Consider the following 17,903-nt stretch of genomic DNA (forward strand, 5'->3'; position numbering starts at 1 on the left):
GGTTCCTTATCTCTGTCACACAATCTGGCAACCCTGCTACACGCTCCGTTCGGGAAGGGATGAGTTGAGGAACGTGTACGGACAGCTCCAGGTTCTGTAGGATCAGGCTAGTCTATGGTCAACTATCTGCTAGTTGACCAAAGAGACACACTTTAGTTGTTCTGGAAACGGTAACAGAAGAAGAACAAATGCCACACTTGTTTACACTTTTCTACGGACCATGAACATGCACTTTACATGTATCCTAAACTACAATGTTATGAATGGGACTACAATAGAACTACTGCGCTCAAGATCTGCGCTCCATGGAATCTGGATCATATGGAACCGCTGTGCCAATATGGAATTTAAATGCTCATGGATGTCTTGATTATTTTTTTCTCTCACGTTTAGGTCGATCTGAGTTTTAACCGCAAAGCCGGTCAAAGCCTTCCCTGTGGATGACATGACGAATTCTCTAAACTTTCAGCACTTTTTTCTAAAAAATTGGGGTTTTAGGCTATTGGATTTTTAGATAGGCAATTGCATTTTTTGGGATTTTAAGTTTTATATTGTAAATCGGCAAAATAATTCAGTGTTTTTGATGGCACAGGTCTGTCTTTTTAAACATCTGTGATCACGCTGAAAGCTGAATAAACATAAACATAACAAACACTTCTGAAGTTCTAATATATATATATATATATGTATATATTTCTCGTGCAAACAATTATATTAAAGTTTCGAAACCTGTTATCATTTTACAACCTCTCAGCTGCCTGCTAGTCTTTAGGGGGGGGTTGCCGTTAATAGAACCCCAGATCGTGTAACGCGCTGGGCGCTGGGCCCATCGTTAAACTTGGAGCGGTTACTCCATCTGTTGTGTGGATCCTATATCCTGATCCTTCCTGGTTAATAGAGAGACCCGACAGGATCAGGTCCGTCTGCCCGCCGCCATGATGATGATGCTGCTGTCCCCGGTCGGGCTCCTGCTCTGCCGCTGTGCCCTCTTTGTAGCCGGGCAGGGTATACTGATGGATAGCCATGCCCACCATACTGACGACCACCGAGGATACCATGGTGGCGCCTTCCCCCCCGGTGGAAGCACCATGTTCAGCCCTACAGGTAGGTCAAAGGGTCACGTTGACACGTTCAGGCTTGTTGTGCCTCTAGTTCAGTCACTGGCATCTTCGGCTCACCTGCAGGACCAGATCAAATGTCGAGGTCCCATGGGGTCATAGCATAAGGTCTATGGCCGTTAATACACATCATCACAGCCACTGGTGGAAAAAGTAGGCCTACTACAAAATAATTAGGCTACTTAAGTAAAAGTATCAATACTGCAATGTAGACATACTCAGTTACAATTAAAAGTCTGGAATTCAAAATGTACAAAATGTAAAAGTACAAAAGTATTGGTATCAAAAAGGAAGTACCAAAAGTAGAAAGTAGGCCTACTCATTCTGCAGAATGTCTCTTTTTACAAGTTTTAAAATGTTTAAAAATCTTTTGAAAATAGCAGATCTACAAGTTTTGTAATAATAATCAAAATCTACAAAGTAATTAACTAAAGGTTTCAAATAATTGTTGTGTTGTACAATATTTTCCTCTGAGATGTAGTGGAGTAGAAGGAAAAGTACAGAAAATTGGAAATACTCCAGTAAAGTAAAAATACATCAAAATACTGTAGGTCACGTTCAGTCCAGGTAGACTTGTGCCTCAAATTCAGTCACTGACATCTTCGGGCCTTCACCTGTGGGCGAGATCAAATGTCGAGGCCCCTGGGGACAATACACCCAATACACATCACATCAATAGACTAGACACACCCCTAGGCTATGTGCTCGGGCCCTTTCCATACTCAACCAGTGGTGGAAGAAGTACTCACAGTTTGTACTTAAGTAAAAGTATCAATACTACAATGTAGAAATATTCTGTTACAAGTAAAAGTACCAGTATTCAAAAGTTACTTGAGTAAAAGTACAAAAGTATTGGCATCAAAATCTACCTAAAGGGCAAGACCACTTTGGTAGAGGTTTATGTTGTGTAGTTACCTTGCCATGATGCAACTCCAAAGGTGGACAAGAAATAAAAAATGATTGCTCCATTGATTAGAAATTGATAATCCTGAATATACTCCTCATTGATTTACATTGTACGCTGAAACAGCTCTCAAAGTCACTGTTTTAGACAATATAGAGCATCAACCAGTACTGTTTTTTTTTTTTATAAAAATGATTTAGCTATTTTTATTAGGAAGAAAACCCAGAACTGATCTTCAAATAGTAAAATCAACAGGAAGTTGACATTTTTATTAAAAAAAACAAACATACTGGGTTTGTTGATGTTCTATTGTCTTAATCAGATTTCTTTGTGTTCGTTTACATGCTAAAAGAGTGACTATGAGAGCCGTTTCACTGTACAATGTAAGTCAATGAGGAGCATATTTTGAATTATCAATTTCTAATCAATGGAGAAATGTCCCATGTCCCAAGTTTTCAAATGTATAAAATGTCTACAAATCTTTAGAAAATAGCAGATTAACAAGCTCACATTGCGACGCATTGTCAGCTTGTAGATCGGCTATTTTCAAATGGCCGAAATGTATGTAGGGCTGAAGTGGGTAATGTATGTTTTGTAATAATAATCAAAATCTACAAAGTTACTAGTAACTAAAGTTTTCAAATAATTGTAGTAGAGTAAAAGTATAGTATTTGCCTCTGAGATGTGGAGTAGAAGTAAAGAATAATGAAAATTGGAAATACTCCTGCAAAGTAAAAAATACCTCAAAATTGTACAGTACTTGAGTAGATTTACACCACTGGGCTTGTGCCTCAAATTCAGTCACTGACATCTTCGTCTTACCTGCACCACGAGATAAAAATGTCGAGGTCCCATGGGGACATAACCCAATACACATCACATCACACTAGACGCGCTCTGGCCCTTTCCATACTCAACTGATTGAACAGCTGAGGGTTCTCATCACTGGTGAGAAATGTTGGCCTCTTGAGAAATGCATGTTTTATCAACAACCATGGCATTGATTTAGCTTTGGACTGACAGATATTTTATTTTTGTATCGATTCTGGCATACACACAAATGTTAGAATCGATAAAATAAATCTCTGTCAGTCTTGGTCCAAGACTAGGATTGATGTTTAGTTCCGTTCCATGGGCATGGGGCCCATGTTGGTGCAAAAAATGTATTCTAGTGTGGATGGGCAGAGGAGGCTATTGAGTGCAACATCCTAGTTCAGTGGAGGAATGGAATAAAGTGCATTATACTTAAGTTATACTTACATTTAGAGGTGCTTGCTTGTACTTGTAATTTCCATTTCACGCTACTTCATATAGCGCACTCCTCTACCTTTCAGAGGGAAATATTGTACTTTTTACTCCACTACATGTATTTGACTGCTTCAGTGACTTTGCAGATTTAGATTATTAATACAAACTAGTAGTTAAACTACCTAGGCCTAAGTACTGTATATGAAGTCATTAGGTACCACCTTTTCCAGCTGCAACTTTAAAGTGGTGAACATGAACACATTCATTATTAATAGTTATAGACAATAACATGATATACTGTGTATGTTTCTGCAATGGGCAGTCTATGGGCTACTTTTACTTTTGCTAATTTAAGTACAGAAATGTGACTATTGCAGTCAGCTATCTCATTTTGTGACATTTGTTTCAGCAATGTCACGGTTGTTTACTTCTTTCTGGACCCCCCCCCTCCCCCCCCCACCCAAACGTGACGCATTGCAACACTTCAATCAAATTAGTGTTGGTCCATTTTACTGGATTAAATCATGTTAGCCTACCACTTTAGCCTTATGGGCGGACTTTAATCAAACAGTGGCTAGCTAATTGTCCCTATACTTAAAGGTAGCGCAAGTGATTTGTTGTTTTAAAAATACATTGTTTATTTATTTACTTGAAGCTCTATATTCTGATAGTAATCAGTGCTACAGAGTGTTTGTTCAGTAACAGGGGTCTCCCTATCTCTCCAGCTCTTTAGTAAATAGAAAATACATTTTCAGGTGGGTTGCCAATTTCATCCAGAGAGAGAGTATCCATTTATCAGCTTAAAATTTATAGTGTTCCAATTTTGTCTGCTAATTTGTTTGTGTCATCACTTGTTTATCCTGTATCCTGTATGAGTTCTATCCCCTGATTGGATAAAATTGGTATCCGACTTGAAAATGCATTTTTTTTTGTTTACTAAAGAGCTGGAGAGATTGGGAAGACCCCTGTTACTGAACAAACACCCTAGCAATGATTAGCCTACTATCAGAATATAAAGAAAATCACATTTTGCACCTTGTTGGCTGGCAGTGGGTCTTAGCAACAGACCTTTGAACCACAACCCCTTTAACTGTATGAGTCACCGAGAAGGAAAACGACTCTGACTCACCAATAATTATGAGACTAAACTAGAGGGCTGCTGGAAATACCATACATTAGAGCAGTGGTTTGCAACATTTTCATTTAAATGACACCAAAAATGTGGACCCCCATTTCAAAATATTTTGTGACACAGACCCCCATAAGCGAAGATTTATGTTGTTAGATCAGATTTAGTAAATATGATATTGTCTCTACGGTATACTGTAGGTGGGGAGAGTGAAACCTATGATCTATAGGCTGGACAAGAACTCCAGCCGAAAGTGTCAAACCAGAACAACAGGAAGTTCTGGTTGGCTGGACAACATGTAGCCATGTATGTGTGTACTTAGTTAGACGCTTTATGGCAGTAGTTCTTTTCCAGGCTTTATCTTCTCATGAGATGTAGATAAAACTGGGAATGAGGTTACCTATGAACTGAGCAGTCATTCCTATACATGCTCTCATTGGACTAACTTCTGAAATAATAGTGACATTTAAATGGTTCCTCATTTTCCTGGGGACCGACTGGAACCCTCTCAAGGGCCCATGGGAATCCCCGGACCTTACTTTGAGAACCACTGCATTTAGAGTGCTCAGTCATCATATTATACTTGTGAACACCCATACAGCAAATAGGTACAGTTAAGTATGTGCACACATACAAAACCTTTCAAATACCTAAGAGAACTCAGCAAATCATCATTTTGTTACAATGTTGGTGGGATTAATAATTATGGTGACGATAAATGTTTTTATTGTCTCCGCCAGAGGTGGAGAGTATGTTTTCGTTCTTGTCCTTCCGTGTGTCCCCCCGTCTCAGCCAAGCTAACATTGGTCAAGCTTCACGTGACACGTGACAATATGTTGTCACCAATGCTTTTGATTGGCTAGCGAGACGCATGACGAAATAAAAACCTATAAATAGGTGTGTCTTCCATCAGCGAAGCTAACATTGGTCAAGTGACACGTGACAATATGTAATATAAATAGTTAAGACAGGATTAATCAGGAACAGTACTGGCGGAGACCTGTGCTCCGAGGAGCACATTTTCTAGTTTGAAAATGTCATTATATTATATAAGAGATAATGGAGATAATGGTTGCAAGTAGTTGCAAGGTAGCCTGGCATTGGCCAGACTGATAACGCGGATTCACTCTCGCGCTCCTCCCCGGTATCAGTCTGGACTTCGGCCCATAGGGAGCGAGTATGAGAAATCAGAAAATGTTTTGATGCTTTTCGACCTATATGATTTCAGGGAGTCAACCAACCACGTCCATTCAGCTTAGAATCCATAGAGTAGTAATGATTTTGCCCATGCAGGATTAGAATGGTGTTTCGATGTCTCCCTCTGTTGAATTGCACTGATAAAAGGAAGGAGGGATGGGAGGTTATTCTCATTCGTCGTTCATTCCAAATTATGACTGCACCATAAATGTTTACTCTTAACACTCAGAGTTAAATGAACACTGAGGATTTTACCCTGTGCAATATGCAATAAACATGCATAAATAAATATTATTTTCATCCTGCACCTGACTGGTGTACGTCAAAATCCTCTTAAAAGAAAAGTTCCATCAACCTTTTCCTTGCCTTTTCCCCTGGACTGTGCAGACCCATGCATGATGGTGTCTCCACACTGTACGAGTGAGGCCGACCGCTACAGCCTGGAGGCCCTGAGGAACATCCACCACATGATGGACGATGACCAGGATGGAGGGATTGAAGTGGAGGAGAGTGTGGAGGTACACAAACCCACTCCTCTTTTAACTTAGCATCGGTTACTATGTCAACAGAGGCGTGTGTGTGTGTGTGTGTGTGTGTGTGTGTGTGTGTGTGTGTGTGTGTGTGTGTGTGTGTGTGTGTGTGTGTGTGTGTGTGTGTGTGTGTGTGTGTGTGTGTGTGTGTGTGTGTGTGTGCGTGCGTGCGTGCGTGCGTGCGTGCGTGCGTGCGTGCGTGCGTGCGTGTTTGTTTTCTTTTTTTTGTTATCTGGTTTTATCTGGCATAAATAATGCTTTTGTTAGTTTTAGCTATAACTGTAATAGCCTCGGCATGTGTGTGTGCGCACGTCTCTTTCTGTGTGTGCATATGTACTGTACGTGTGTGCTTGCATAGATGTGTGGAAGTGTGGAAGTGTGGAAGTGTGTTATGGGGCTGACAGAGAGGAAAATATCACAGACTAACAGATGTGTGACAACAGGTGCTTTGATTTGATCCCACATTTGAATGCTACTTCAAGGATAGCAGCAGAGTAATCTTGTTTACGTCTACCATTTGTTTTGAGGCTCCAGTCCTATATTTATTCATAAGTTCTTGAAAAATGCTTGAACTGGCATTTGCACAGTTTTCATTATTTGTGTCAGAAAATTAGATAAAGAATGAACAAACACAAAAAGACAATGAATATATTAAACTTTGTTTCGTTTTGCTGTCTCTAAGGAAAAGAGAAGTGTAATAAATAATGTGCTGCTGGAAATAGTCCCTAGATATGAGTGAATAATCGCTTTAAGGCAAACGTTTTCAGTTCAGATAGCAGATCTAACGTAAGAGTGTTTTTGAAATTGACATGTTATATATTTATTTCTTTAATTAGTGAACCAGTGTAAGTCAAACCGCATTAAGATTTGTCCAGTTGTTAGTAGGGCAAACCAGCTCTTGGTGTGAAAGAGTCTATTTGGCTGTGAAAGTGGATGCCTCAGCTTATCACACACGTGCAAAAGTATGTATTTGTGCATGTGGACATGCAATTTGATATTTTGCATGTTTTGGTTCCAGTCCAGAGTGATTAAGTGTTTTACCCAGAGTGTGAATGGACCCCTAGTTATTAGTAGGATTGGTTGTAAACTCAGAATTCCAGCAGAATGTTATGGCGCTCCAGAATGTCTTCCAAGGATACACTATCCCACGGCTCGGGTTGCGGTAACCATAGAGACGGGAAGGGAGGGGCAACAGTTCCTCCGAAGACAGCCATTAGATTTCTACAGCCATCACATGAAGACTCCATTTACAGCCAAGGACACATTCCAAAACACACCCAGGGAGCCTCCTTGTGCACACTTACTCACAAATGCACACACATTTATACACAGCAGTGGTTCTCCTACTCTTTAATTTCAAGGACCCCCATAACTCTGAGAGCGTACAAATGGAACCAACTTGACCCATAAGGGTCTATTTATTACATTCTCAGAGTTACAGACCTGTAAAGGTCTATTCTGAACCCCTCAAGGAACCCAGAGTGTCCCAGAACCCCATCTTGACAACAACTGATATAAAGTATACAACCAACATGATTATACATCAATGCTGAATGAACGTGGGGTAGATCCACTCTTTTCCTACATCGAAACATGAGAACATAAAATCTTAATCTTACCACATCTGACACTGACGAAGGCTGGACAGCTGAAACGTTTGTCCTTTCTTGTAAAGACATGGAGAAATAAAAGAAACTAACTCTGAGTGCGACCCATCACTTGTTTAAACATAAAATCTTTGCAACAGCTCATTTATTTTCAATACCGAGTCGAGTATCTGTTCGGCTAATGTTGTCTCTCTGTGACCTCTAACCTTATGTATCGAAGTTAAATGGCTGATGAAGACTTTGACACCTCTCTCTCTCTCTCTCGCTCTCTCTCTCACTTTCTCTCTCTCGCTCTCTCTCTCACTTTCTCTCTCTCTCTCTCTCTCTGCCTGTCACTGTCTGTCTCTTTATGTCATGTAGTTCATCATTGAGGACATGAAGCAGCAGCAGACCAACAAACACAGCCACTTGCACAGAGAAGATCAACATATCACTATAGAGGAGCTCTGGAGAGGATGGAAGTCGTCTGAAGGTGTGTGTGTGTGTGTGTGTGTGTGTGTGTGTGTGTGTGTGTGTGTGTGTGTGTGTGTGTGTGTGTGTGTGTGTGTGTGTGTGTGTGTGTGTGTGTGTGTGTGTGTGTGTGTGTGTGTGTGTGTGTGTGTGTGTGTGTGTGTGTGTGTGTGTGTGTGTGTGTGTGTGTGTGCGTGCGTGCGTGCGTGTTTGTGTGTACTGGTATCTTTATTAGAACTAATTGTCCTCACAAGGATAGACAGTTAGGGAAAGTTGCCTCAGACATTTTTCTAGTCCTCACTTTTCAAGAGGCTGTTTTAGGGTCAGAACTTAGGTGTGTGTGTGTGTGTGTGTGTGTGTGTGTGTGTGTGTGTGTGTGTAGTATATGTATGTAGGGAAAGGTGAGTGTGAAACCGTGTCTCTGACTGTCCAAAGTATTTAGCAATTCCCTCTCACACTTTCATCTCTCATGTGGCTTTCCCTTGTCGTTTCTTCTCTCAGTTCACAACTGGACTCAAGAGGAAGTGCTTCGCTGGCTAAAGGATTTTGTGGAGTTGCCACAGTATGAAAGGAACTTCAAAGACTTCAGGGTCAATGGAAACACCCTCCCCAGGTGAGGGCAACACTATTGCCAATGCATATGATTATACAGAAGGCACAGCTTTTAGCATGATAACCTACAAAAAGTAATAGCAGTATTCGTAATTTTCAGTTCCAAAGATTTGGTTAGGCTGAGACATTGGTTTTGTTGTGGTTACAGTAAGTTATTTGGTTAAAGTTTGGTTAAGGGTTTGGTCAATGTTAATGTTTGCTTCATGTCAAAATACTGCCTGCTTGAGTTTGCATGGTCCGCATTTGACTAGTAATCTATGATATTAATTAAGTTAGAGTCATTTCCGTTACTTGAACTACTAATAAGCTCCAAAATACCGATACAGCCATGCAATGTTTCAAATACTTTAAATTCACACAAAAAACATGGTAGAAACAAATCCATTATGTGTCGTAAGGTAGAAGTTTATTAGTTCCCAGGGGGGAAATTGCTCGGGCAGCATGGTACTATATCACTTGTTTGTGTGTAGGATTGCCGCCCAAGAACCTTCATTCCTGAGCGGCCACCTCAAGGTCCAGGACCAGAGAGACAAACAGAAGCTTAGCATCAAAGCTCTGGATGTGGTGCTGTTTGGACCACCCACACGTAAGGAGAACACCACTCGAACTTCTTCACCTTCTTTACCCTTCTACCTTCATTTAATCAGTTTCACTTTAACCTGGCTTTACCTTTTTTGATTGATTGAATATTTTATTAGGCAAAAAATGTAAAACAGCACAGTTACATTTAAAATACTTTGTCTAACAGGTCCGTTCATAAAAGTCCTTGCGGACTTGTTTCCAATGAGGGCCTTGGTATTCAATTCATAGGCAACCTTACTGTCCTCTGTCTGTTGCCTTTCCTCACTCTGTTAACAATGGGCTGATTTGTTTGGATTAGATTTGAATCTATATTTAGAGATATACACACAGCACAATTTGGCTGGAATTATCCATTTGAACAAAGGAATCTACGATTCAGACATTGCACTTGTTAAATCTGCAATGTGTAAGTTTCATATTGAGCTGATAGACCACACCTACTTACTCAGTGGGGATGTTGAATTTGGACCTTCAGGCAGTACCACTTGTTAACCAGTAGTGGCCATACCCTACCACAGGGTCTACATTTCTCAATAGAAGAGCAGGGAGACCAAATAAAGCCACAATTACACTTTAACTCACACACACACACACAAAAAGTTACACGGTGGAGCTTTAACCCATTAAGACCTGAGGCCGATTAAACAAAAATGTTTTCTAAATCCTAACGCTTTAAAAAATAAATGTATATTCAAAGATTTGCACAAATTTTCACGATTTTACAAAAATAGCAGATATACAAGCTCATAGCGCGGCACTCGGTGCCGCGCTATGAGCTTGTATATCTGCTATTTTTGAATAGCTAAAGAAATCTTAAAATGACACAGATGCGTCCCCGGTCTTAATGGGTTAAACTCTATCTTGAATTTAAAGCACACACATTGACACAACTTAGCAAAAATCTTGGTCTAAAATGAAGTTGAATTCCTGTTCCCCTGTTTAGGTCCTCCTCATAACTACATGAAGGACCTGCTGCTGATAGTGTCCGTGGTGATGGGAGTCGGAGGCTGTTGGTTCGCTCAGGCCCAGAGCAAGTCCAGCAAGGTCCACATCACCAAGATGATGAAGGACCTGGAGAGTCTACAGACAGCCGAACTGAGCCTCAGAGAGCTACAGGAACAGTGAGTATACTGTAGTGTGGGTGTGTGTGTGTGTGTGTGTGTGTGTGTGTGTGTGTGTGTGTGCGTGTGCGTGTGCGCGCGGTGGTGTAAAGTATCTAAGTACATTTACTCAAGTACTGCATTTAAGTACAATTATTAACGTATTTTAACTTTACTTGAGTTTTTCCAGTTTTTTACTTTTACTCCGCTACAATTATTTGCGAACTTTAGTTACTTTGCAGATATAAATGATTATATTATAAAACATACATTAACCACTTCAGCCCTATTTTATACACAGGCTATTTGAAAATATGCGACACGTTGTGAGCTTGTAGATCTGCTATTTTCAAACATCTTAGTACTTTTACTTTTGGTACTTTAAGTATATTTTGATGACAATACTTTTGTACTTTTACTCAAGTAACATTTTGAACACAGGCCTTTTACTTGCGACAGAGTATTTTTATATTATGGTATTGCTACTTTTACTTAAGTAAAATATCCAAGTGCTTCTTCCACCACTGCACTCAAAAGAATTGTTTCATTGTGTTAGACTGGAGCAAGCCCAGGAGGAGAAGCGCAACGTGGCCGAGGAGAAACAGAACCTGGAGGAGAAGATGAGAGACGAGATCATGGGCGCCCAGGAGGAGGCGCACCGCCTGCATCTACTGAGACGGGGAGCAGTCAGTGAACTCAGTCGGCTCAGATATGCTGAGGAGGAGCTGGAGCAGGTAGCCATACTGTTTCCCAAACAGTGGGTCGGGACCCATGTTTGGGTCGTGGTACCAATATTTATCGTGGTCGTGGTACCAATATTTATGGGTCGCGAGTAAATATCCCCCTTTTGTTTCTCCGTTAGCTACATAAAAAAATACACACATATTATTTAAAAGTTTAAACAAACAAATCACAACTTTTCATCAATTAAAAACAATTCCATCATTTTTCAAAAGTATTTCATAAATAAAATAAAAATAAATAAAATAAACATTTAAGAAGTAGTGAAAATAGCAGATCCACAAGCTCGAAACGCTAGTTTGAGTCCCGGGCAAACATCTTGACCTAAAAAGTTTGAGAACCACTGCTGTAGAGGCTCATTAACAGTAGCACAGAACTTATTTTCCTAAAATATGATTATAAGACCACAGACCCTATTCAAGACCATATCGTCACTGTTGAATAGAAACCTTTTTTCTCAATATTTAAACTTTTCAATATATTTTTTGTAAATTAGTGCCCAAAAGTAGCGAAAGTAGCCGATCTACAAGCTCAAAGTATGCTGAAAGATTCTGACATGTTTTATTTAAACAACATGCCTAAAATAGAGACGCCAGGTTGAAAGTGGTCTGTGGGTTTTACAATAATAACTATATTGTATCCATTGGAACTAGTTCTTTTTTTGCATTCCCTGAAAAGTTATGGTTTTGGACACACAAGGTGGCTGCCTGTCAGCGGCGATATCTACAGTAGTTCTTCTTACCACACTGCTGAGTAACCTCTTTGATGTCAGCACATGATGAATACTTGATCAATCCAGAGGCCCCTGACATTTGGACTGGTGTGTTATTATCCCCCAGGTTCGTGGAGCTCTCAAGCAGGCAGAGAAAGACATGCAAGCTAGCTGGACCGCAACGGAAGCCCTCCAGTTGTGGCTGCAGCTGACACACGAGGTAGAGGTCCAGTACTACAACATCAAGAAGCACAGCGCTGAGCTACAACTGGGCAGTGCCAAAGAAGAGGTAATTGTCTGTCTGTCTGTCTGTCTGTCTGGCTGTCTGTCTGGCTGTCTGGCTGTCTGCACTGTACTGTATCTATATATATATATAGGTAGATAGATGTCTATCTGTATCTCTTGATCTGTCTATCTGTGTATTTATCTATCAGTCTATAAATCTATTAAATGTGTTTATCGCTTTAGTCTATGAAGTGAGAGGCTAAAAGATGTGTAATGGTGTCCTTTATGTCTTGTATCCAGGCAGAGAAGATCAAGAAGAAGAGGAGTTCATTGTTTGGGACACTCCATGTGGCTCACAGTTCCTCTCTGGATCAGGTGGACCACAAGATACTGGAGGCAAAGTTAGTTGGACACAATGTCCGTTGTGTCGGATGTTTTTGTGTGCATGTGTGTGTGTGAGAGAGGACTGAGAAGTAAATGTATGTATTGGTGTGTTTTCAGGGTTAAGCACCTTGCACATGAACAGCATCAGTCCCTCTGGGTTATGGAACACAAACAGCAGACAGGGACATGCCTCTCTGCCACGGCTATGAAAATGATAATGCATGTACGAAACATCTGAGAGTATTTCAAGATATTGATGTGTTTTGTGTTGTGATTGCCATTTGGGACCGTGACTTTGGAAAGCATCCCTGTTGGATATTGAAACATAACAGAGATAAACAGAGAAAAATTTCCGCAATGTAGTGCCAGAGAACATTAAGTCCGGGATACATATCCATATGAGGGTCTCGATAATAATTCAGCATTGTGAAAACTAATATGGCGGTACTCAGGTGTGTCGTGTTGTTTTGCACAGCCCTTCAGAACATTGACAAACTGGAGCTTGTGAGCATGTTGACTAGTGTGACGATGGTCTGTCTCCTTTGCCAAAATGGAAATAGCTACCTTTATACCTAGTACCGTTAGAATGTTTTTCACGCGTAGATTATCAACGATGACCAAACTTTCATGCCCTTTTTAAGTTTCCTGTTCACTTTTACTTCACCAGGCTATTTTCAGTACACTAATGTTGATGCCTTTTTACCAAAGAAATCTGCATTTTTATTTGTATTTATTTTTTCTGTTTCTTACTGATGAAGCATTGAAAAACATTAAATCTATTGTTTTGCTACACATTTTATTAACTTTGTCTTCTATTAATTTCAGTAACCTCAACCATTTCATTAGCTTTTACCATTTAAAAAAAGAACATGGCCGTTGTCAGCAGTCAAACAATTACTTGTCAATAAATTATCATGTCAATAAATACTACATTGGGTTGGTCACGACAAGCACGGATCAGTATTTCTGGGTCATTGTCGAACAGGTTTGTGCACCGCTGTTTTATAAATGCTTCTGTGCGCTCCACAGAAACTCCCTGTGTGAGGTGACGGCCTGCCTTCGAGAACGCCTCCATCGCTGGCAGCAGATTGAGCGTATTTGTGGCTTGTACCTCATCAGGAACGCTGGTCTGACAAACCTCACGGCCAAACTCTACTCAGACCCCAACGCTCTTCTCTTGGCCAGGATAGCTCATCCGTCTTACTCCAGGAGCCACAGCTCCGACCATGGATCTATGGAGGATTTGTCCTTTGAACCTGTGTCTCCCATTATACCACAGGCGCCAGGTGGGTAACACAAATGACAGTTAAAGTGAGGCTAGTGAGGAAAATCTTTAGGGGTGTGCTGATATATCGTCCCGCGATATATATCGCGATACGTTTTCGTGACGATATGTATCGTTTTGGAAGAAAAAATATATCGTATATATATATTTCTTTTACAATAATAATAATCAGGCATGCAAACAGCCCCGAGGTGAAAAGGGTGACAACATGTTGTTTTTTTTCGGGTCAGGTGTCACACTATTGCCCTATTTGGATTCAAAACGGCTATTGTAGCTGAAAAGCTACAAGTTTGCATGTCTGATAATGCAAAAACAGAATTATTTGTTTGCATTTGCTTTTTTTCTCCCCCATATATTTTTTATAATAAAAAAGTGTGTATCGTATCGTATCGAAATCGTATCGAAGTTGTGAGCCCAATATCGTATCGTATCGTTTCGGGAAATTATCGGCACACCCCTATTTTGCACTCTTGTTTTATGAAGAAGAAATCTTTATATTGTCAGTGTCATGGGACTTAGTATGGGACTGTTTATTGTTTTTAACGTAACAGCAATATATTAGTAAGATACACTTTTGGAATTGATCATAAGCATTAAAGCGGTGAAAGGAAAAACAAATATTCATTTTTTTCCCATGTATTTTTTGCCTTTTACTCCAGTTCCACCGATGAAGCGCTCCCCTCGGACTCAGGGTTCCACCAGTTGCCGTTCACGCCGGTCAGGGGTCGTGACCCAGCCCTCGATCTCTATGATCTCTACTGACCCTGACCTTCTGGTCCCCATGCGAGCCCCGCTCCCCTGCTTTGAGGAAGAGGAGTCGGTGTTCGTCTACAGTCATAAGAGAAAGTGCGTCCTGCAGCCCAAGGCTTTTTGGGACAAATATGTTTTGCTGTAAAATTGTGCTGCTTTTAACTACAGCATTGCTGTGCTGTAATGATTGCTGCACAGACAGACACTCATCTTACCTTCCTTCTTCTTTTCTTTTTCTCCTATTTTTGTCATTGGCAGAGACTCCTTGGAGATGTTTCCAGACACAGACTTCATCGACCTGTCCTCTCGCAAGATCTATCGTGATGAGGTGGAGATGGATTCCATTGAATGTCCTGTGCGTAAGACCTCTGCGGAGGAGACAGAGGCTTCCGCAGATGTTGCAAGCAGGAAGATGGTGAGAGATAAATCTATAGATTCTGCAGATTCTCCATTCACAATGGTATCCAAGGAGGAGGCTTTGATGGACACTGCCTCAAAGAATATATATGAAGATAGAAGTGATTTATCATTGGATGTTGACAGAAAGATGCCTCGTAATGAATTAGACGCACCAGTAAATATGGCAAGAAGAAAGATATCCCGAAGCACGATGGGGGGTTCGATGGACACTGCCTCAAGAAAGATGCTCCGAGATGAGTTTGAGCCTCCATTTGACTCACTGTCCAGGAGGATGACCAGAGATCCAAAGGGAATGTCTATGGACGCAGGTTCTAGAAACTTTGGTCGGGATAAAGGAGAACCTCAACTCGATTCTCCTATGAGAGCAATGCCAAGGGACAAAGTGACTGAGAGTGCTTCAATCCCAACAAGAAGGTTATCTAGAGATGAACAGGAGTATTCTGCAGATTGTCCCTCCAGAACGATGCTACCCAGAGAGAAAATGGAAGCGCTCATAGATCCCTCTTCCCGTAAGGTCTTTAGAGAGAAGCAGGAGATGGGCTTAGAACCTGCGGCAAACAGGAGAATACTGAGAGATGAACTTGACATGCCCACCACTTCTCTCGGAAGAAGAATCTCCAGAGATATGGCTGACAGTTCCATTGACACACCTACAGGAAAGATCTCCTGTGACAGAGTTGACGTTGCCATGGAAATTCCTATGTCGAGGATGCTGGGGGAGGACTCTGCAGCATCTGAATCAAGTTCGGCTTCGGGTCGTACCGGACAGCCCGACCTTACCATGGACTCCACTGCACCACGGAAAACATCCTCTGAGCTTTTCAACCCCGGCCCGTTAAACCAGCTTGTATACGATGGAATCCTGGAGAAGTCTTGCATGTCCATGGCTTCCATCCCAACTGGCCTGTCTGCCTCAACACCCAACCTGCCTCAGAGCGTTATGAGGGGAGAGGTAGAGCCACCATTACCACCGCAGAGGGTTGCCAACCCATCCGTCGATACATCACCCCCTGAGAGTAGAGCGGAAAAGAGCAAGGATAAAGAAAAGAGCAAGAAGTCTTCAAAACTCAAGAGCCTGTTCAAAAAGAAAAAAGATTCAGCCACAGAAAGGCTTCAAAGTGGTCTCCAGAAACTCTGAATCTGAGGCGTGATTTTGTTTTTATATTTTGTGTGAAACTAGGACTTTTCTCAAGGATAATAACCTTGTTGGAGTATGTGACATGAAAAGGGACATGAAAATGTACCGACAGACATCATCTTGAAGCTGGAATTAGTTTTTCTTTTTTAAAGTCTGTGCTGTTTGTAAACATGTCACATCACATGACTCAAATGACATCAAAAGAGGCAAAGTAGAGCACGGTGGATGCTGATGCTCTATGAATTTTATTTGAAAGAAGAGATGGAACTGGGCACACATGAAAAATGTAGTCTGGCTGAAATATGCGGACATTTTATTTGATGGAAAGTTTTTGAAACATAAGAAAAGGTACACCTTTATTTATCCCACCGGGGAAATTCTGTTTCAGCTTCACCGAGCTGATGGCTGCTCAGATGGTCATGATAAGTTATCAGCAGGAGCTGATTAAGTTAAGTGTCGGGGACACTTGGACATGTATGTATAGTACTGGGATTACCGTGGGAGAGATGGCCTCTCTTCCCACCAAGCTACGGCCACCCGAATAATCAAGTGGGATGTCCAGTTTAATTGAAAGTGATATATGTTTTTTATATGATATATTTTATATAATATGAAGCTACATCTTTGTCTTCGTTGAGTCTTACGTTGACAGAGAATAGATACCATGCCTATTTAGATACTTGCATTGCAATATTCTGGTTGAAGCAAAGTATTTTTGAAAGGTGTTTTCTGTTTAACAGAAATAGTGCTTAAAATGTAATTTTAGCCTTACTTTTCATATTGGGAAATGTTATTTTCCCAATATGTATTATTTGTTTAGTCTAATTGAAAACTTGTTTTTAACATATGTTTGAAAGAATGTTTATAAACCTTTTGCTTAGTAAATTAATTGAGCTTTGGTTCAGAGAGAGAGAGAGAGAGAGAGAGAGAGAGAGAGTAGTATAGATGATTAAGTAATAGCCTGCAGCTTATCTTACTTCTTCTTCTTGACTTAAAAGCATTTAGAGTGGTTATGATTTTGAATGAGCACATTTCAATGCTTTATGATTTTGAAATATTACTATTATCATTATTTTCAATTTCATTGTTTACAAGCTTGAGATTAGTGTAGTTTATAATAGAGAATTGAGATATATTGAGATATATCACGTTAATCAGTCCTTAGATCTCCTAATGATAATGTTTTTGGTTTGCTTATTTATTTATTTATTTTTGACTCTTTTTGAGTCTTAAAAGCAAAGCCATTACGACATAATGTTTTCCGCTGGAAGTTCTAGACAAGGATGTGCACTGAATTATTATTATAGCAAGTCTGCTGATATCTCATGACTCCTCATAACAACTTTGGAATAAAAAATGGAGATGGTGGGAAAGTTATGAGATGTTGCTTGAACTATGACATTTTAAAATACTCATTGTTGTCCTTAGTAGAGGACAATAGGTTTGTAGTTATTATAAATCATATTATGACAATAGCCACCTTGTTTTTACCATCTTTATTTCAAAGAGATAAGCAATCAAAATGACAAAGAAACACAGGGTTTGATGCTGGAAAAGTATTATTATTATTAATCCCCCCACACACACACAAGACACAAAGTTCTTTCAGAGAACACAAAATGTACATAAAGAAACTAATATAACAATAATAATACCAATATAAAAGTGTGTGTAGGAGGGAGGAGGGAGTGTAGGAGGTATGTATGTGTGTGTGTGTGTGTGTGTGTGTGTGTGTGTGTGTGTGTGTGTGTGTGTGTGTGTGTGTGTGTGT

General features: G+C 40.4%; 1 protein-coding gene across 1 annotated transcript; it reads left to right on the forward strand.

Annotated features, from left to right (window-relative positions):
- Positions 1 to 719: 719 nt before the first annotated feature.
- On the forward strand, positions 720 to 17,026 carry LOC308097118 (stromal interaction molecule 2-like). The gene is made up of 12 exons (XM_080444715.1): positions 720 to 1,104; positions 5,984 to 6,114; positions 8,094 to 8,205; positions 8,685 to 8,796; positions 9,266 to 9,381; positions 10,321 to 10,498; positions 11,034 to 11,211; positions 12,058 to 12,219; positions 12,456 to 12,556; positions 13,569 to 13,825; positions 14,484 to 14,670; positions 14,833 to 17,026. Exons 1-12 carry the CDS (start codon positions 936 to 938, stop codon positions 16,130 to 16,132), a joined length of 3,003 nt encoding a protein of 1,000 aa, XP_080300841.1. The 5' UTR covers positions 720 to 935; the 3' UTR covers positions 16,133 to 17,026.
- The last annotated feature ends 877 nt before the right edge of the window (positions 17,027 to 17,903 follow it).

The sequence above is a fragment of the Gymnoscopelus braueri genome (genome assembly GCF_963280865.1).
Source record: "Gymnoscopelus braueri genome assembly, chromosome: 2".
NCBI classification, from domain to species: domain Eukaryota; kingdom Metazoa; phylum Chordata; class Actinopteri; order Myctophiformes; family Myctophidae; genus Gymnoscopelus; species Gymnoscopelus braueri.